The sequence below is a fragment of the Mus musculus genome, chromosome 6 (genome assembly GCF_000001635.26).
Source record: "Mus musculus strain C57BL/6J chromosome 6, GRCm38.p6 C57BL/6J".
NCBI lineage: Eukaryota > Metazoa > Chordata > Mammalia > Rodentia > Muridae > Mus > Mus musculus.
In genome coordinates, this window is record NC_000072.6 from 71,706,103 (window position 1) to 71,727,757 (window position 21,655).

The 21,655-nt window shown below is 46.9% G+C and overlaps 1 protein-coding gene across 2 annotated transcripts in view; it reads left to right on the plus strand.

The window, feature by feature from the left end:
• Positions 1-1,326: 1,326 nt before the first annotated feature.
• The window catches only part of Reep1 (receptor accessory protein 1), a 103,282-nt gene continuing 82,953 nt past the window's right edge, over positions 1,327-21,655 (plus strand). The window contains exon 1 of one of the 2 annotated variants that reach the window (XM_030255495.1): positions 1,327-1,899. In XM_030255495.1, the coding sequence (XP_030111355.1) occupies positions 1,868-1,899 (32 nt within the window). In that variant the 5' untranslated portion in view covers positions 1,327-1,867. The remainder of the gene's footprint in view (positions 1,900-21,655) is intronic. The other variant, NM_178608.4, reaches the window with a different exon arrangement.

The window sequence follows — 21,655 nt, forward strand, 5'->3', positions numbered from 1 at the left end:
CGGTATGAGGGTTCTATAGAGGAAGTGGTTTGGAACATGAGATTCAATAGCTGCCCAAAAGCGAAATGACCAACCTCCAAATGCTTCAACATTACATTAACCCCCTCTATATCACAAGTAGTTTATGGGTTTTTTTTTGAGACAAAGAAGACATACAGACAAAGAGAAATGAAAGAAGACAACTCTCTCATAGCCCCTTAATTGTCAGAAAGTATTTTCTATCTGTATGTTCATACACTTAAGGGGGGTGAGGGAGAGAGACTGAGACAGACTTGGAATCATGTAGTCCAGGCTGGCCTTGAACTCCCAAGTAGCCATGAATGACTTTGAACTCGCCTTCCTGTCTCCTCCTCCTGAGGGTGAGTGTTACAGGGTCAATTACCACGCCTGGGATTTGGAATGAGGGGGTTGGGATGGCCTTAGGATACTAGCCTGGGCTCCTGTTTCTACCTCCCAAGAATTGGAGTCATAGGCACATGTCACCGTGCATATTCTATCATATTTGAAGGCACTGCCAAAGTCCAAAGTCACCTTGCCTCTGCAAGAAGCCTCATTGGGCAGAGCTCCTTTAGAAAAAGCTATAAACTAGGTCTCTACAGAATTTCTCACACTGGGCACTGAATTTTACACAACTGAATATCTGCAAAGAAGAGCAGGTCACTGGAACCTAAACTACTGGAGGGAGGGAGGGAGCAGCAGAGCCCAGGGATAAAAAGGACAAAGGCTTTCAAGTGCTATTGAAGTTGGTTCAGGTCCATCCTCAGGATGAGCAAAGCAAGTCACAAAGCCTGGCTGCAAAATTTAAAGGGACACCATAAAATTCCGTGATCAAGACAAATCCTATATGATGCAATATTTTAAAAATGCATTGACGTGTTGATACTGAACGCGGTTTCCATTTTGCCCAAGATGCCACATGGCTCTGTTAACACTGCTGGGTCATGATGTATGATGCCCTTCGGCTCTCATAGCCCTCCGAGCTGAGGCTGGAGGACGAATCAAAGACAGAAGTGAATGTATGGACAGGGAATGTCTGAGGTGTGGGTCTGTGAGACCGCTCCCCTAGTGCTTGCCGCCATGGCTGATGATGGCCCGAGCTATCACCGGGACAACTGCATTGAACTGACTCCTGCATGTTGACCTCTGACGTGTGTGTGTGTGTGTGTGTGTGTGTGTGTGTGTGTGTGTGAGAGAGAGAGAGAGAGAGAGAGAGAGAGAGAGAGAGAGAGAGAGAGAGAGCTGCAGTAGAAACAACTGAAGGGACACGCGGTGACTGGTGATGGGGTTGCAGTCAAAGAGATCGAGTTGGGACACTAGAGCTGTCAGTAGGCAGACACTTGCTGAGATGTTGACTTATGGGATGCTAGTTGAAGGCTTCAGGTTTCTCCTGAGGCTAGCGTATTATCTAAGTGAAGAATGACAGAACCTCGTCTAGACAGGTGTAGGCAGGATTTCAAAGTCCAGATTCAGACCTCAGTTTCCCCACTTCACCTAGTGAAGGTGAGGCAGCCCTCCCTGGGGGTTCGGAGGCCCAGTGCACTGAGCCACCGCACCACACGGTTTCACAAGGAGGGCGGAGGAGGACCCGCCCTGGCTGCAGCTCTGGGGCTGGGACGATCGGAGCAGGGGCGGGTCGCGCTGGTGCCCTCACCGCTAGCCGCCCAATCGCCGTGGGCCCGCGGAGCCCCTGGGGGCTGGGGCAGCGGGCGGAACGTGCCGCGGCTGCGCCAACGCGCGAGCGCGGGGCCGGACCGGGCGGGTGCGCTCAGTCTGGCGGCAGCGGCGGTGCACAGACAGACAGACGTGCCGGGAGCGCAGCACCGCCCGCAGCCCAGCAATCCGGGCCGCGCCAGCCCGCCCGCCCGCCATGGTGTCGTGGATCATCTCCAGGCTGGTGGTGTAAGTGGCCTCTTCTCCTGTGTCCCTTCTTCCCTTCCCTCCCGATCCCCATGTCCCCTTAGGGCCGCGCGCCCCTGCGAACCACCAGCCCCGGGTCGCTAGCTATTAATACCCGGCGGTCGCTAAATTTAGCAGGTACAGTAGCTGCCTGGGGACGCGGGCAGCGCGAGGCGGCGTAGGACGCGCGACGCTACAGACCCATGGGTAGCCGCGGGCGCAGGCGGCGCCTTGCAGGGAGACCGGGGCGTGGGTCCCCGCACGATGGTGGAGTTGCCGGGGCTGGGCAATGGGTCTCGCCTTCTCTCTGTTGCTTTGTTCCATTCCGGGTGGGGCGGATTTGCAGAGGCCCCGAGTGGGTGCTCCACGCGTTCTCTCTCCTTTGGAAGAAAATGCCTTGGGCTCGCCTGCCGCCGCGCTTTGTCGGGTGAAAATGACATACAGTCCAGACAAGCCAGGGGCGCTGCCTGAAGGGGTCATCGCGGAGATGAGTAGCCAGATGGAGGTGGGGCACTCAATGAAGTGGGAAAATACTCCTTTTTAGGTTTTTCAAATAGACAGAGGCAAAGGCAGGTGGCAAGTACATTAGTGTGCATCTTGGAGTAGATGTCTTCCTTCCTCTTGCCTGCTCTCCTTTGCAGGGGTTTGAGAGACAGGGGCAGGCATCTCTAGGAATGCACAGGGAAATTTCCGAGTGACAGACAGCACCCCTTCCCCCCACCCCCCAAGGGCGGTGGCAGTGATACCTCCCAGGCGGTGCAGGAGAGCAGAGTCATCTGGGGTGAGGCCTGTATGAAGTCCTTGGGGGATGTGTGATGGGGACTTTTGTTTTATTTCCAATATTGCCTCTCACCTTTCTTACCTGGATCTGGAAGATTGATTTAGCACCTGCTTAGGGGACCTGGGACTGAAATGGGTCTGGGGGTGGGGGGGCTTGGATGAGGAACACGTGCCCAGCATTTTCTTTGTCTAAGAAAGAGGGGCTATTAACTCCCTTTGACAGTGCAGGGCACACACATCTCTTTTCTCCTCTTCTGAACTGATTTGCAAAGCCATCCAGGAGAGCCGTCTTTAAAGTCCTGGCCATTGTCTCCCAGGCATCATTCTGCCCATTGCTCCCAAAGCCCATCAAGTTACTCCACAAGGGTCTCTCCAACAGCTGTTGTCAGCTGCTGGGGGTTTGTTTTGTACCTTCAGGTGGCATGTGAAATATTTCGATTTCTGTGGCATGGCTGGCATCAATAATAGGGAAGCCACCGGCATGCCTTGCCACGCCTCACGCCTGACTAAAGCTTGTCTTCTCTGCAGTGTCAGTTTCTTTCCTGGGGTCTTTGGATTTGCTAGTGACCCCTGGAGGACCTCAGGGCGGGGCCATGGAGCACTTGCTTGCCTGGTGGGCTTTCTCTGTAAGTCCTCAACCAGGATCATGCAACCATTCTGGTTTTCTTGTCATCTCCCACATAGGGGGTAACTGAAAGGGGGGACTAAGATGTGGGATGTGGGAGGGGCTGCAACAGTGTGTTGGTATCTTCTGAAGCAACCACACCTTGAAGAACTAAGACTTCGGATGACGTAAATGACCAAGAGAATTGCTCCCGGTCTACAACTACCCTCTGGCACCAGAGGTTGGTGGGATTTGAAGCACCTTTAAAAGATCAAGGATTCTTCCTACCCTGTTCCTAATTCACAACTAAACCCAACATGAATTATTAACACCAGTTTTAATCACATTTCTATTTCATATTAACAATGCCTGTTATATAGTATTAGCTGGTGTAAATAGACCAAAATCCAGCTACATCTCTGCTGCAGAAGGAAATGTCATTGTAAAATAGGGGAGTTATAGTCTTAAGAATATTACTTATTCTTATATATGTGTTTTGATTCAGCTCAATATTCTACATAGGTAAAGGGACATTTTATGGTGCAGTGCCAAGGCACGGGACTGGGAGATTGTGTTTGGAACCAAGAAAATAAATGGTTCAAAATCCAAATCTGCCTCTTGCCAGCAGATCCTAGTTCATAGCCCTGATTACAACAGATCTCAGTTCCCAAGCTAGTTCACTGCACATTACTGTTGCAGAGGTTTCGATCACACGTGACATGTGGATTCCCAAGCACTGTGGCGAACATAAATCAATGGTGATCCCACCGATCCTCAGGGTACACTGCAAAAGGATGTAAGCACTGCAAGAGGACGGACAGCTTCCTCTTATTTTATACATTGAGGTTCTAGATGAAACAAAATTTGGACAACATATAGGTTTACTACTAATAAAAAAAAATCACTAATCCAGTCCTCTACCCTCATCTATAAAACTGCAGAGGGAATGACCCTTGACCAAGGTCAAAAGACTAGAAGAAACTGAGTTCAGGATGTTCAGACTGGTGGATCCATAGCCAAAGGCCCCTGATGGTTATGCTGAGGCTATCCCTTTAAGACCCCCCCTTAGCCCTCTGGTCTGAACTTGTGCTACAATTTTGTTCATAAATCCCATTTCCTTCCTGTGAGTAGTCATTTTAAGGTTCTGTAACTACATCAAAGAATATTTAAGGAAGACCGATCACTGTGTTTGAGGATGCGGAGGGAGTGTCTTCCTGTCTTTATGGTCCCAGTCATCCAACTGGGACAAGCTGCTGCTGCTGCTGCTGTCCTTTCTGCCGCTGGCCATAAGTGTTGTGAGGGCTGATTTCCTCCACAACTCCTTGTCCCCTCCAAAGGCAACGGCTCCTGCCTCTCCGCCGTTTCCATCCCCGACCTCCCACTTTAATTTAAGTACCTGGCTTCTAGGCCCACTTAGCAAACATTGATTTTGGGGATGGAACCCAGAGGCGCTAGGTACAAGGAAAGAGCCTGGTCAGGGCTGCCCTGTGATGATGGGTGTCTCTGGGCATTAGGGCAGCTTGTATCCAGTGGACACAATGAGTGGGCATTGGTTTGACAAATTTCCTTCTGGTCGCCCATGTTCCTCCTGACTTCCTGGGTTCACTTAGAGAGAACTTACCAGAGTCAGTGTAGCAGCAAGGTGGACCTTGTTGGACTGAACCTGCTTAGTGTCTTCATGGGCATGGAGAGCACTTACAATATGCCTGCTTGCCTCTTTATTCGTTCTTAAACAGGGCCTTATGTGGCGAGGCTGGACTCAAAACTCTGTGCACACTAGGCAAGCACTGTACTACCTGAGCCAATCCACAGCTCTCGCCTCTTTTCAAACATGTAGTTTTCTTTACAAATAGCTCAAGACCTAAACATGAATGAAGTTCATACTGGGAGACGATGCTCATGGGTAAACTGATGGAGGGGAACACAGAGGCTGCTCTGTGACTCGGGAGAATGTGCCCTTATGAAGTATCCCAAGAAGCAAGTACTCATTGTCTCTGGCAGAATTTTGGCCAAGGTCCAGATGTTGGCAGAATGGACCCAGAGCCTCCCACGCAGTGTGTGGTTACAAGACGAAAGTCACTCCTCACTACGGAAGAAAAGGAGACTCTCATTCAGTGAAAATGTGTGAATATCTAATGGGTACACTGGAAAAAAAGTTATTTCTTCCTTGCACTATTCTAGAATCACTTCTTTTCTTTGCTGTGCTGAGGATGGAACTCATGGTCTTGTATATGGTGGGCAAGGGCTAGACAGGGGCTAGGCAAGGACCACAAAGGGACTAGGCAGAGTGGCAAAGGCCCTACCACTGACTACACCTACAGTCCTGCCTTAGTTAGGGTTTTACTGCTGTGAACAGACACCATGACCAAAGCAAGTCTTATAAAGGACATTCAGTTGAGGCTGGCTTATAGGTTCAGAGGTTCAGTCCGTTATCATGAAGGCGAGAACATGGCAGCATCCACGCAGGCATGGTGCAGGAGGAGCTGAGAGTTCTCCATCTTCGTGTGAAGGCTGCAAGCAGAATACTGACTCCCACATGGTTAGGAGGAGGGAATTAAAGCCCACTCCGACAGTGACACACTTCTCCCAACAAGGCCACACCTTCAAATAGTGCCACTCCCTGGGCCAAACATATTCAAACTATCACAAGCTCCTTTGCAGATTTTTTTTTAATGTTAGTTTCTGAGGCTTGGGACACAGATAAATTTTTTTTAAAGAGTCCTTGCCAAGCACACACTAAACTGTGCATCTCATAAACATGGTGTGGCATCCCAATAATGCCTGTACTGAGAAGATGGAGACAGGACTCAGGAGTTGAAGAATATCCTTGTCAAGCTTAAGTCCAGCCTAGAACACAGGAAAACCAATCTCAAAACAAAACAAGGGGCCAGTAAGATGACTCACTTAGTAAAACGGGGCTTGCCCCTAAGACTGATAACCTGAATTTGATTCCCAGGTCCCACATGGTGGTGGAAGGAGAGAGCCAATTCCCAAAAGTTGTCCTCTGAGCTCCACACATGAGCCATTGTCTATATAGTCCCACAAAACAAAATCTAATTTAAAAAATAGGGGCTGGTAAGGTGGCTCATCAGGTAAGAGTACTTTCTGCTTCAATCCCTGGAACCCATGGTGGAAAGAAAGAGGTTGTTCTCTTACCTTAGTGCGGCACACACATGCATAAGATGTGGTAAACCCTTTACAAATTAAAGCAAAACAAAACGTTAGCTTTAGCAAAGTACAAAGAGAAGCTGAAGTCTGGCTGGCTCCCAGGAGGAGGATTTGGAGTACAGCAGCATTCATTCTGGGTCAGGGATGTGAAAGAGAGGAGACTGGAAGAAATGCCTGTGGGCTGTCCTCGGGTATTCCCCTTACTGGTGCAAAACAAATGGAAAGAGACTGTGAATTCTCAAACAGAAACCTGCCTTTCTTTGCTCTTAAAATCTGGAATGCAGAAAAATAACCCAGCTAATAGAGGGTTCAGGTTCATTGGGGATATATTTCCTGGTACAGCTCTGTGGGACATTGTAGAAACTGGATGAATGCTTTAGTCACATTGGGAGAGGAAAGGTGCTGACTTGGAAGACAGCCTATGGGTTCTAGACTCCACAATTATCCTTCCCAGTGCTAGAGTCCAGAGTTGGTGGGGAGGCACTTCCTATCTGAGAGATTAAACCTGAGAGGTGACCTGAGAGATGATGGCCAGCATCACCTGGGAGGTCCTACTGTCCTCAAGGGAGTGAAAATAGCAGCTTAGGTGCCACTCCTGCTGAGCTGCCCCTCTTGGTTCCCTAACCCTGCTTGTGTGCTGAGAGGGGACACATGCCTGACATACAGAACATCAGGCTGGGCAAGTTACACATACCACTCAGAGGAGAATGGATGGGACATGACTGGAAACAGAAGCTGCTATGATAGGAGTTATTGATCCTGGAGTAGATTTCTAAGAACTCACTAAGCTGGGCAGTGGTGCCACATGCAGTTAGTCCCAGCAGTTTCGAGGCAGAAGTAGGCCAGCCTGGTTGACAGAACAAGTTCCAGGACAGCCAAAAGGATACACAGAGAAACCCTACCTTAAAAACAAAAACAAACAAACAAACAAACAAAAAACAAAAAACAGGGTTGGAGAGATGGCTCAGTGTTTAAGAGCACCAACTGCTCTTCTTAAGGTCGTGAGTTCAAATCCCAGTAACCACATGATGGCTCACAACCATCCATACTGAGATAGGATGCCGCCCTCTTCTGGTGTGTCTGAAAACAGCTACAGTGTACTTACAGAAATAAATCTTAAAAAAAAAAAACAGAAACAAAAGAGGAAGAAGAAGAAGAAGAGAGAGAGAGACAGAGAGAGAGAGAGAGAAGAGGAAGGAAGACAGACCACACTAGGACTTCTTCTTGTGAGCATATGAAACAGAACCACTAGTCTATGTGTCTCCCCTGAGAAGATTGCAAAGTCCAGCAGCATCTGAGCATACCCAAGGCTAAGCCCCCAGTGCTGTGTATCCCCTTAGCTCTACCTTCAAAACCATCCAGCCAGGACTCCAACCCCTATTTAACACCCTGCTTCTTAATGTTCACGTGAACCATTGGATGTGACTTGCTGGCAGTGAGCAATGCCCTGGGTTTGCTCTCCAGCACCACCACGCAAAACAAACAAACAGAAACAATTCAGGAAAGCACTCCAAAGCTTGCCCACTTCAGTCCCTGGCCATCTAATGATTTATTTAAAGTGTTCAAGAATGTAGCCAGGCACAGTGGCACAGACCTTTGATACTAGGACTGGGGAGGCAGAGGCAGGTTGATCACTGTGAGTTTAAGGCCAGCCTGGCCTACAAGTCAAGTTTCAGGCCAACCTAAATAGTGAGACTTGACCTAAAATGAAATATTTGATTTCTGTTTCTGGAAATACTGGCGGGGGCTGGGGGGCAAAGCCTAAAAACTTTCCTTAATAAAAGTGAATTAGAAAATTAAAAGAAATTCTAAGCCAGGCAGGGTCATTCACAACTGTAATCTCAGCACTCAGGAGGCTGAGGCAGGAGGATACCCACTTGTTTGAAGCCAGCTTGGGTTACATAGTGAATTCCAAGGTAGTCTGGACTCAGAGTGAAACCATATTTCAAAAACCAAAAATAACAAACAAAGCTTCTAAAACTATGAGATAAAATATAACAGCATACCTTTTAAACGGGATAGCTGAGGGGTTTTTTGTTTGTTTGCTTTGGTTTGGCTTTTTTAAGACTTATCTATTTTATGAATTCAAGTGCTCTGTTTACATGTATACCAGAAGAAGGCATCAGATCACATTTCAGATGGTTATGAGCCACCATGTGGTTGCTGGCAATTGACCTGGGGACCTCTAGATGCACAGACATGCTCTTCACCGCTGAGCCATCTCCCCAGCCCTATGGCTGAGTTTTTAAGTAACAAAAGAAAAGACCCCAAGTCAGGCCGTATAGACACTTGAATTCAAGCCCTGGTTTCTATTCACTGGCGAAGTGACCCCATCAATTTCTCAAAGATGGAATTACGAATCATCTTTATGTCCGTGGTACCCAGCATAGGGCCAGCACCAAGGAAGTGATCAATAATGGACACCAAATTGGTTAATAATTCAAGTGATGAATGAATGAATCGTCTTGAGGAAGGATGGGAGCTTGGTTCTTTAATGTCCCCAAAGGCTCATGTGTTGAAAGCCATGTTTGTGCCTAGTGCCTGAGGAGGCCAGAAGAGCTTGCCAGGTCCCTTGGTGCTGAGAATTAACTTGGATCCTTTGCAAGACCAGCAAGTACTCTTAACTGCTTAATCATTGCTCAGCCCTGACTCCCCCTGATTCTTGAGACGGGATTTCTCACTGGCAGAGTTTGCCAAGCAGGCTAGGCGGGCTGTCCCGTGAGCTCTAGCACTGGGTTTACAAGCATGTGACACCATGCCTAACTTTTTTAAAACCTGGGTTCTGGGCATGGAACTCTGGTCTTCATTATCGCAAAGTTAGCATTTATCAACCAAGCTATGCCCCCAGCTCTTGTTAGGGCTTTGTTTCCCATTTTCCTGAACCCTTAATGAGACTAAGTTGTTAAGGCTGTGTGTTTATCGCCTGTTTATGCTCTCTCTCCTGTGAAGCGCCTGTTCAGATGTGGCTAATGTTTCGGCACTTCCTCCCTTCCTGTAGAAGGAGTTCTTTAAATTCCTGCATGTTATTCTGCTGGCATCTATGTGTTACAAATGTTGCCTCTCTATCTTTGCCTGTCCTCCCATTTTCTTTGTGATATATTTTGACTTGCAGAATTTCTTGGTATTCATGTCATAGATTTATCAACTCTTTTGATTCATAGCATTGTTAAATATTTATTTATTCCATGTGCATGTGTCTGAGTGCTCAGAGAAACCATGGGCTCAGAGGTGCCCTTGGAAGCCAGAAGATATGATTCCCTGGGGTGGGGATTTCCAGATGTGAGCCCTCCAGTGAGGATGCTGGGAACTGAAGCCCGCTCCTTTGCAAGAGCAGTGCGTGCTCTTCACCTCCACCTCCCAGCCACGTCTCCAGCCCCTACTTGCAGTATTGCTATTGCCTACGAAGCCTTCCCTTGCTGAACTCACAGGCTACTGTACTGTTCCTGACAGTCCTACGATCTCCCTATTCGCATGTTGACTTCTGATGCATCCTGAGCTGGGCTTATGTATCCCAGCAAGTAGGTGCCTGTTTCTTCCCCATATAGAACAATAGCCAGTCCAGTAGCATGTACTAGAGGGTAGCCCTTTCTCTGCACTTCTGCAGTGTCCAGCCTACCATAAACTGGTTTCCCAAGTGTGTGGGTGTTTCTGGACTCTGTTCTACCAGCAAGTGCTTTGTCTGGCTTTACACCAGCACCATACTTTTAATTACCAAAGCTTATGGAAAGCCTGAGATCTGGCATGACAGTTTTTCACCTCATTCTTTTTCAGGAATGTCTTAGTGTTTGCTTCTGCGTGTGTGTGTGTGTGTGTGTGTGTGTGTGTGTGTGTGTAAATAATGAAAAGCTGATATTTAGGTTCTCTTTTACCTCAGAATTATTCATTGTTTTAAAAGAGAAAGTATACTGTAGTGTAGTGCAGTGTACTGTACCATAGTATAGTATAAGGTACTATAGCGTACTGTAGTAGAGTATACTGTACTGTACTGTAGTGTACTGTAGCATAGTATATTGTACCGTACTATACTGTAGCGAAGTATATTGTACTGTACTATAGTGTACTACAGTATACTGTAGTATATTATACTGTAGTGTAGTATAGTATACTGTAGCATAGTGTAGTGGACTGTAGAGTACTATAGTGTAGTGTGTTGTAGTATAGCGTACAGTACTGTAATGTACTATATTGTAGTATACTGTGGTGTACTGTGTAGTACTGTAGTGTAGTGTGGTATATTGTAGCATAGGGTATTATACAGAGTATGAGTGCCCACGGAGTCCAGAAGAGAGCACTGGATCTCCAGGAGCTAGAGTTACAGGTGAGCCATCTGACAAGGACGCTGGAGACCACACTCTGGTCCTGGGCATAAGCTCATAACCCTCTTTAGTCCCTATTTAGGTCATCTTGAATGACTTTCAATACATTTTACTTTAGTTTTGAAACAAATTCTCACACGATAGTCCAAGCTGACCTGGAACTCACCACGTAATCAAAGATACCCTTGAACTCACGGCCTGGAATTATTCCCCTGCCTCAGCGTCCTTCCTGACTCACAGGTGTGACTCGCCATGCCTGGCTAATTTCACCCTTTGTGCTGTGAATGCTATGCAAGCCCTTTGTTTGGTTTACTCTCTGGTGTTTGGTGTTTGTCACTGCCAGAATTTAGTGTCTTAGAGAACTTGTTATTTTCCAACATGATTATTAGGTAATACAGCCTTGATAAGTGCTAGGTTCTTGAGGGTTCTTGCCTAGCGTGACCTTCTGTCTTCTGAGGATAGTGCACTGCTTGTCTTTCCAGTCATGACTCCTTTCCCTCCCTCACAGCATGGGTAGGTCCCTCAGTGCCTGAGATTAAAACTGGGGAAGACAGACATGCTTGCTTTGTTCCTGATTTAAAAAGGAATGTTTCTGGATTTTCACATGCTATTTGGGTTCTTCTCTTCTCTTCTCTTCTCTTTTCTTCTCTTCTCTTCTCTTCTCTTCTCTTCTTTTCTCTTCTCTACTCCAGATTTTATTCCCCTCCCAGTCCATGCTCCGACCATTCCACATCCCATACCTCCTCCCTGTCCCCTGTCTCCATGAGGATGTCCCCACCCCTACCCTTCCCTACCTCTAAACTCCCTGGGCCTCCATTCTCTTGAGGGTTAGGTGCATCTTCTCTGACTGAACCCAGACTCAGCAGTCCTCTACTGTATGTGTGTTGGGAGCCTCATTTCAGCTGGTGTATGCTGCCTGGTTGGTGATCCGGTGTCTCAGAGGTCTTGGGAGTCCAGGTTAATTGAAAATGCTGGTCCTCCTCCAGGGTCCCCTCCTTGGCTTCTTCCAGCTTATCCCTAGTTCAACAATAGGGATCAGCAGCATCTATCCATTGGGTGGTTGTAAATATCTGCATCTGACTCTTTCAGCTGCTTGTTGGATCTTTTGGAGGGCAGTCATGATAGATCCCGTTTTGTGAGTGCCCCATCGCCTCAGTAATAGTGTCAGGCCTTGGGGCCTCCCCTTGAGCTGGATCCTACTTTGGTCCTGTCGCTGGACCTTCTTTTCCTCAGGCTCCTCTCCATTTCCATCCCTGCAGTTCTTTCAGACAGGAACAATTATAGGTCAGAGTTCTTGCTGCACGTTTTTCTAAAGTGACCACTTTAAAATAGTTGGGTGCTAAGCAAAAAATAGCAGATGTGTTCAGTCGCTCAATAGATATATATGGCTGATGTAACACACAAGCACAAATTTTCCTAAAAATGTTAAGGAGTCCTAAAATGAATAAGGAGTTCTAAAAGAATATTGACCTAAGAAGAGAGTGTGGAGATTCATTTAAAGATATTGAATGAAGCCAGAGTGCTCACATCTGTAATTCCAGCACTCAGGGAAGCAAGGCATGAGTCCAAGGTTAACCTTGGCTACAAAGTACGTTCCAAGACAGCCTGAACTGAAGAGTGAGATATTAAGTCACATCAAAACTAACCACATCCTCTCCCACTGAGGCCAGATAAGGCAGCCCAGCTAGGGGGAGGGGATCCAATTGCAGGCAACAGAGTCTAAGTCAAAGACAGCCCCAATTGCTCCAATTATTAGGGGATCCACATGAAGACCAAGCTGCACATCTGCTACATCTGTGTAGGGAGCCTAGGTCCAGGCCATACAGACAGGGCAGATTGGAACCCGGGGTAGAGGAGGGATGGAAGCAGGAGGGTGATACTTTGAGGAGAGGCCAGAGGAGGCTGCAATTGGGAGGTAAGGAAAATAAATAAATCAATTGATGAAAAGCAAAACAAGAAGCCGGGCATGGTGGTGCACGCTTTTAATCCCAGCACTCGGGAGGCAGAGGCAGGCGGATTTCTGAGTTCGAGGCCAGCCTGGTCTACAAAGTGATGTCTCGAAAAAACAAACAAACAAACAAACAAACAAACAAAAACAAAAAAAATAGAAAGGAAAAACAAAACAAAAAACTTCAAAATAAAAAGGAGTGAGACCATATTTTAAGAAAGAAACAAGCCAAAAACCACACACATACACAGACACAACAAACAAAGAAACAAAGAAGAAAATAAAAAAGCAAAGGAGAAAAGGAATTAATCAGTCCTTTAAAATATTTCCATAAAAAAAAAGCATGTGGCCCCAGCAGCCTTACTGGCAGGCTTTGCTCACTAGTCCAAAAAGAAATTAATCTTTCAGAAAGGCAATGAAGGCTCAATGGTAAGATTAATCTGTACCCTTTGCCACTTGGCAATCTAGGGGATAGTCTCACTAGAGGCACTAAATTAAATATAATATATTCATTCGTGTCTATTATTAGCAAACTATCATTTAATTTTTAAAATTGCATCTATTTATTTGTGTGTACATGCATGTGCAGGTTAGAAGACATCTCTGGGAGTTGGTTCTTTCCTTCCACCAGGGACGGAGGACAGGTTATCAGGCACAGAGGCAAGCAGTTTATCTGCCGACCCATCGCAGCAGCCCACATTGCTGAGTTTTGTCTGTCTGTCTCCCTTCCCTTCCTTTCTCCTTCCTCCCTCCCTCCCTGTACTTTGATGCAGGGTGAAATATTTTTCTCTAGGTCATCCTTTTCTTGATAATGAGGTTCTTTTATATATTTTTATTATAGCTTTACTTATTCATTTATTTTAAGAGCATGTGTGTGTATACATGCCGTCCAACATGTGGGTCCCAGGGATTGGCCTCAAGTAGTTATGTTGGTTAGTGGGCTCCTTTACCAACTGAGCCATCCTGAGGTCTTTGATCATGGAGTTCTTTGGAGTCAATATCAGTTCCCTGAGGCTGCTATAACAAAGCACCATGAGCTACATAGCCTAACATGAAACAAATTTATTCTCACAGTTCTGGGGCCAAGGAAGCTGAAGTTAGTGCGGGTGAAGCCAGCCTCATTGAAACTGGAGGCTCAGGGTCGGGGGGGGGGGGATTCCTACACCTGAGGGACTGTCAACAGCACTGCTTCCTCTGCCTCTGTAGCCACCTGACCTTCTCCTTAGATGTCTGTCTCCTATCCTCTTTGAAGGGCTCCAGTCACACTGGATTTTAACCCTCTGTAATGGCATTGCCTTTACCCTGTTTCCAACTAAGGTCATATTCAAATGGGGGTCAGGACTTTAGCATATCTTCTGGAACATAAAGTAATGCATGGCAAACTCTAATCCATGGAGAGAGATGTTCAAAGCCAGTTCTATACAAGTGTGCTCTTGGGCCCATATCACCTTACCTGGAAATGGATCAGAACAGAAAATTCTCAGCACCGCACCTCCAGAACACGGAATGAAAATACCTGTTAATAAACATATGATCCAAACCCACTGCACACTGCCCTAGATCACATCGCCTGTACTTGACACACATGATGGCCTGTACTCTGAAGTTCAACACCTTAGAAAGCATCTACTTTTTCTTTCTAGGGCTTGTGTTGCCTTGAGTCTGGCCTCCGAGGCGTCCCTACGTTAATACAATTGCTTAGCAAATTGTTTATACTGACTACATCTTCAAATCCAAAAACATCTTCACAATTGATTTTTTTAAAAATCTGAAAACCAGTACTACAACAGCAACACTATTCCTTTCTGCATAAATACACGTGTTATTTCCCACAGGACCATCTGAAAGTAGCTGCGGACATCCCCAGTCAGCATGTCACTCAAGGACAGGATTATTGTCCTATGCCAGGGGCATTTAGATATGTTCATCTCCATGCTTCTTATAGAAAAGAAAAAAAAAAAAAACAAGTGGGGGAGAATGTATGTTCCTTTTCCCCCAAAACTTTTGATTATATAGCTGTATCTTCCAGGATTTACCACATTAAAATGAAAACGGAGGCATTCTGGAATATGTGTTTATGTTTGAATTTTTGAAACAAGGCAGCATTTGGCCCAGGCTGCCCTTGAACCTTCTATGTAGTTAAGGATGTCTTTCAATTCCTGATCTGCCCACCTCTATCCTTTAAGTGGTGGGATTACATGTGTGTACCACCAAGCTTCCTTTAAAACGTGTTTATAAGCTAATTTAAAATAAAGGGCGAGTTCCATGGCTCAGCAGGCAGAGGCAGTTGCTGCCAAGGCTGGCTACCTGAGTTTGAGCCCAGGGACCCACATGATGAAGGGATAAAAAACAGTTCCCCATAGCTGTCCTCTGGCCTCACACAAGTAACATGCTAAACACTAGTACACACCTAACACACACTCTGATAGAGAGGGAGAGAGAGAAAATAAATACACTCTGATTTTAAAAAGAAAATCACATTTACCAGAACACAAAAAATGTTAAGGAGGTCATTTTTCCTCTCTTCATGTCTCTTTCATAGTGAGGTTGGTTGCCGTGTGAAATCTGAAACCTTGTTAATGAAGGCTGATCTCTGCTTCACTTTAAGTGGATCTTCTATCCACACATAATAACATCACACTTTGGTCACTTGGAAACTATGACATGTTTTATTATTCAGCATAAAGAATGAAGTTCATAAATATCACCTTTAATCTCATCAGGAAAGTCCCTAAGGGCTGGAGAGATGGCTCAGCAGTATTTACTGAGCAAGTGTGAGGCCCTGTGTTCTCTTCCCAGCATCCTTGTTGCCTCTCACCTCAGTACTGAGGAGGCAGAGATGGTAGTATCCTTGAGGCTTACTAGTCAGCCAATCTGACTGAATTGATGAGCTCCAATTTGTCTAAGGAAATAAGGTAGAGAGGCTGGCGAGATGGCTTATCAGGTAAAGGGATAGTAATCTGAGTTCAATCCCTGGAGCCCACATGGTGAACTCTTCAAAGTTGTCATTGACCTACACACACATATACCAGGTGACTGTGCACATGCACGCACACACACGCACACACGCACACACGCGCACACGCACACGCACACGCACACACACACAAATTAAAATGGCCTTTTTTGGCTGTATGTAACTGGGTGGGCACTCTGCATCAACTACATCTCCATCCCCAAACCTAAACAGTTGCTGAAATTTTTGCTGCAGTTGTTTTCTGTGCGGGAGTAAGTCAGGATATCCTGTCAGATGCTGCTGGAAACCATTGTCCCTTTTTTTATCTTCTGTGTTTGAGGTTTGAAGATACCATTTTTATTGTAAAGTATGAAATACTCACTCAAAGATGTCTGGAACAACACTGGCTTCTAGGGAGTCTTGATCCAACAGCTCAGCCCTGGTACCAAATTAGCAGGTTGTCTGTTCTCTCCTCTTCAGCCCTTGGTGGCTCCTATATCAATACTATGTTGCTCATGGCAACCAATGGGCTTTGGATTCATCTATAGCTAGGAGAGGCCTGAGAGTCTCCTTATGGAAGAAGGCAAGATGCTCCTTCTACAGAAGTCCCCCAGAAAGCATCTTCTAGTTTGGGCACCAGCCTCTCCTTCTACCATTCCTGTGGCAGAGAAATGGGATATGCCAAGTGACTTAAAACAGCGAGGACCCACCAAACATCTGAGGATAGTCAGCTGCTCTAAGCACAGGGGCTACAGGAGTTGAGGGGGCAGGGCAGAGGAGGAGAAAATATTTGTTTGACCCTTTCCAAAGTAAAAACCAGCTGAATGGTGGGCTATGGAAACTGCAAACACCTACAAAGGAATCCATCGGTATCCACAATACTATAAAACACTTCACTGGGCTAGCAAAATGGCTCATTCAATAAAGGCACTTGCTGCCAAGTTTGGTGACCTGAGTTTGATCCCTGGGACTCAATGTGGTGGAAGGAGAGGACTGACTCCCACAAGTCATCCTCTGACTGTCACGTGTGCTGTGACACTCATGTGCCCACACCACAGCTTTACTGAGCCCCTGCAGTGCAGCAGATACTGCACCACACTGCTTTTCACAATGCAGCAACTGCACATAGCTTCGTAAGCCACCACTGTGGGCAAGTATAGGTGACAGGAAGCCATCTGCAGTCACTGGTGTCATGGCATTTCCTATGTAAAGCCCTATAATTTCATACAAGGTCAGCATGACAGCATCTTTACCAAGTGATGGACTTATAACCCAGAGTTTCATAACCTTCCCTGGGCCATCTTTCCAGTCAAATGCAGCCAAGTCACGATGGGGTCAGTAGCACCATCTGGCCCCAGACTGAGTAGTACTCTTGATTATAGATTCAGGTCCCTGCTGAGCTGTGACACGCTGAGCAAATAACTGAGCTTCTCAGAGCCCCACAGGGTACCATGGGGCTGTACCTCCTGCTGGGCAAGATCTCTAATTGCTCACTCATGCCAACATCAAATCTCCAGAAGTGACCATTGCTCAGAGCTAAGCAAACCCTCTCAGGCTCTCTCTAGCATCTCAGGGAATCTTGGGGCCTTTGATGTTTATTGTGAGGAGCTGTTGAAGACAAGAGCCCAAGGGAGAATCCTCAGGAACTGTGTCCCCTTGCTCACTCTGGGGAATAGAAACAGGCAAAAAGTCAGGCTTAGCAGGCAAGTGGTTTCTGTGGCATTTACCCACACAGGCCAGGAGGACACACTTAGGGACTGCTGGCAAGGCCTTGACCATCCCCTTTGTGACAGGCTAGCCCTTTTGCTGGATTTTCTATTCTGAATGGCTCAGCTCTAGCCAGCCTGCTCTGCATACCTGAACCAGCCTCGTCTCAGAGAGGCTGGGATCCAAAGTCTGAGGTCATCCTGGACCAGCCCATCCCCTGCAGTGTCCTCAGAGGCACAGCAGGCTCAGCAACTCCCTGGAGGCCAACTCATCCACCTTAATGAGGCTCTGGGTAGAGAGGTGGTTTCCTTGCAGGGCCTGGCAATTCCCCAGCTGCCACGGATGCCTTAGGCAGCTGAGCTGCTGACTCTACACTGGCAGGAGCATAAGGTCAGCCGTGGTTGTCGCATGCTTGCCACCAGGCTGGGTGAAGTTGCTTAGGGGTTGAAGCTTGAATCCCAGGAGGAAATTTTGGAAAAGTTTCCTGGGTAGATAGTCAGAACCAATTGCTGTGGGTTTGTCTTTTATTGGTGTGTGACTTAGTTTCTAAACTTCTCTTTCCTATGTTGTGGGATTCAGGGTCATGGTTACGCTGGTTGGAGAGAAAAATAGCTTCATGGGCTTGCAGGGTTTTAGGCTGGAATCAGCAACACTAAGACCGAGGGGTACAACCCCAGAAATACAAATTGGAACAATAAGCAGCTCTGGTTGGAGATGTAGCTCGGAGAGTTGAGTACTTATTTAGAATGTGCAAAAGCCCTGCTTCTGATGGCTTGGATATCCTACACTAGACATGGTGACACACACCTGCAGGCCAGCACTAGGGAGGTGGAGGAGGGAGGACAGAGGTTCAAGGTCTTCCTTGACTCCAGTAGGAGAGCATTGGTTGGGCTCTGCGTGGCTGCCTCTGGGGCACAAGCTCCCCAAGGGCAGTGACTGCAGGCTGAGTGCCCCAGCTCCTACCTCACTTTTCCATCACTAGCCTGGCCCTTGGGTCTGCGTTTGAAAAGCAAGAGCAATTGGGGGGAGGGGAAACAGAGAGCAGAAAAACAACTGTGTTGCACCAATGAGGTCACAATGGCTCAAACTGGTTTAAACATGTTACGTAGAAAAATAGTCAGTCGTGGCTCTGCCGATTAACCATTTGGTTACTTCAGTGAATGGCTTGCCTTATCTGGGTCCCAGGCTCACATTCACAGAAATGAAGGAGTTGGGGACTAGGAAACATATTCCTCCATAAGAAATAGAATCCTGAGAAACTAAGGAGGGAAAGGGAGAGAAAAGGGGGAACTGAACAGCACCAACAGAAAGGAAAGACTGTCAACTCAAGGGCTGGGAGACGGCTCAGTCGGGAAAGTGCTTGCCTTGCAAATAGGAGGGCCTTAGTTCCACCCCAGAGTCCACATATAAAGCTGGGCATGGGGGTTCAGTGGTTAAGAGGTCAGGAATGTGTGCTCTTGCTGCAGAGGACAGGAGTTCAGTTCTCATCACCCACATCTGGCCATTCACAACCACCTGTATTGCAGCAACAGGGGATCTGGCAATCCTGGCTTCTTGGGCAGCAATTTCATGTGTATATACCCATAAACAGACACATGTACACCTAAAAATAAAATAGTTTTTACCAAAAAAACTAGGTGTGGCAGTGTCACCTATAATCTTGGTGGCGAGATGGGAGGCAGAGATGGTTGATTCTTAGAGCTTGTTGGCCAATTCACTTCATCAGTAGCGTTCCACTTGGCGGAGGGCTAGGCCAATAACAGACCCTGTCTCAAACAAAAGGAGGCAGACACCTGAAGACCAATATTTGAGGTTGTCCTCTTGACTTCACACAAATTTGCGCACATAAGAGTACACACACACACACACACACACACACACTTCTGATGTTCTGGTTTTGGTTGTTTTCCTTTAAATAGATTTTTTTCATATACTGTATCATGATTATGGTTTCTCCTTTCCTATGACTCCCAGGCCCCCACCTCGCCTCCATCCCAAGCCACACCCTTTCTGTCTCTCCTTAAAAACCAAACAGGCATCTAAAGAATAGTAATCAAATATAACACAATAAGATAAACAAAAACAAACAAATCAGAAAAGGACAAAACAAACAAACCAAAACCAAAAGCACATGCATGATGCAGATAGATGCAGGGGCACACGTGGGTTTGCATACACGTGGAAATTCCATAAAAACACAAAATCAGAAGCCATAATACATACACAAAGGGCCTGTAAGTTAACAACAACAACATCCCTGACTTAACAGCATGAGCCAAAGAAACTCCAAAGATGCTGTTGAGTTTGTTTTGTGTTGACCATCAACTGCTGGGCACAGGGCCTGCCATTAAGAGCAGTGTGTTTCCCCAGTGAGACTCCATTGGAGAAAACTAACTTTTATCTGTAAGTAGATATGAATTGGAGATAGCTTCTGGATTAGGGATAGGAGTGTGGGTCCACTTCTTTCAGTTCTAAGTTCCCACCCAGTGCAGATCTGTGCGTGCCCTGTGAATGCTGCCACAGTCTGTTTCTGTGAGTGTGTATGTGCACCAGACAGACCTCTTGTGTGGAGAAGGCCCTGATTCCCTTGTGTCCTCCATCCCTTCTGTCTCTTTCTGCCTCCTCTTCTGCAGAGTTCCCTGAGCCCTGAGGGGAAGGCTTTGGCAGAGACATCCCTTTCAGAGCTGAGTAATCCAAGCTCTCTCACTCTCTGCATAGTGCCTGGCTATCTACTACTAGGAGGAAGAGCTGAGTAACCCAAGGTCTCTCACTCTCTGCATAGTGCCTGGCTATCTACTACTAGGAGGAAGCTTCTTTTATAGTGGCTGAGCAAGGCACTAACTGATCTATGAGAATATCAGAATGCTGTCAGGAGTCATTTTATTGCTACATTCCTGTAACAGAAGAGTAGTATTTGCTTTTCCCCTAGGTCCCGGGCCTATCTAGTCTTAGGTTCTTTGCCACCCAAGCAACACAGGGATGGGTTCCATCTCATTCTGCCTTAGTCCATTTGCTTTCCTGTTACATTGACTCAATTTTCCAGATCCTTCCATAAAGTTGGCCATTCACTCTACAAGGGAAAAAGAACCTGGGGTAGCAAAATGCTCACTGCGGTTCCTACCTACATGGACACTCTTGTCAGTCTATGTGGTCATGGGTAGTGTGCAGCTAGGTCAGGAAAGACACAGGACCAGTGCCTTTTCCCCCAGCTTAGAGGCAGACTTAGATATAGTTACTATAATGGAAATGAGTACTACCATCAACACAGCAGTTGTGTTGGCAGTTTGCTTATATTATCTCACTTACGCCACATGGGGCAGGCAGTATTTACATGCTCTAGAGGAGCAACTGGAGACTTGCAAAGGTTGAGGAATGTGCCTAGCTCATAAATGTCCCAGACAGGAATCTAGTATGAGTCTGCATAATATCACAGTCTTCATACGGTCCTCGCCTGGATGTTTACATCCCTAGTCTCTACAAAGGGATCATTCATAATGCAGGGAGATGATAGTACTGCGCTCCCCGCCTGCACTAGGACATGCAGATATACTGTGGAGTGCTCAAGCCGCTCCAGCCTCATGGAAGAGGCGTAGGTCATCTTCCAACTGCCTTTGGGATTCCCTCTTGTAGGGAGGGAGGCATGTTGGCTTTGGGCTGTTTGGAGTTAGGGAGAGCAGGGAGAATGTGCCCGTTGCATTTGTCTGCCTCTGGTAGGGAACTGGTGTGATGCTATTTGAGGGAATCCATTGGGAGCTTTGAGAGAAGGGTCCAGACTTTTAGGTAGGGGCCAGCCAGGTAGAGCTTTGACAGGAGTGAGGCCAGACAGTGGATCCACATCAAGTTTGCTGCCCTTCCCTCTCCATGTCTCTCCAGAGCTTCAGATTGTGACCTTATTTGGAGTAGGGGGTCTTACAAGTGTATGTCAGGTTGGGGTGAGTTCCGACTGGACTAAGTTCGGTCACAATCCAAGGCCTGGTGTGGGTATGAGAAGGAGGACATTCAGACAGATTCAAGACATGGGGACACCATGGGACAGCTGAGGCTGAGGAGTGTGACCTTTACACGGTGATGATGAACAGAGGGCGGGGCAAGGGAGAAGCCAAGCCGCCAAGCTTGACAGGTCTAAGAAACCATGTGCCATCCATTAGTTTGAAGCAGCTGTTGTTCCCTCCTGGCCCCCTGTCGCAAAAGGGACAAAGAATAACTCAGCAGAATATGTCCTTGTGGAGTCATGCAGGCCAGGAATGGTCATGTGATCTAGAATTTTTGCGTGGTGTTCA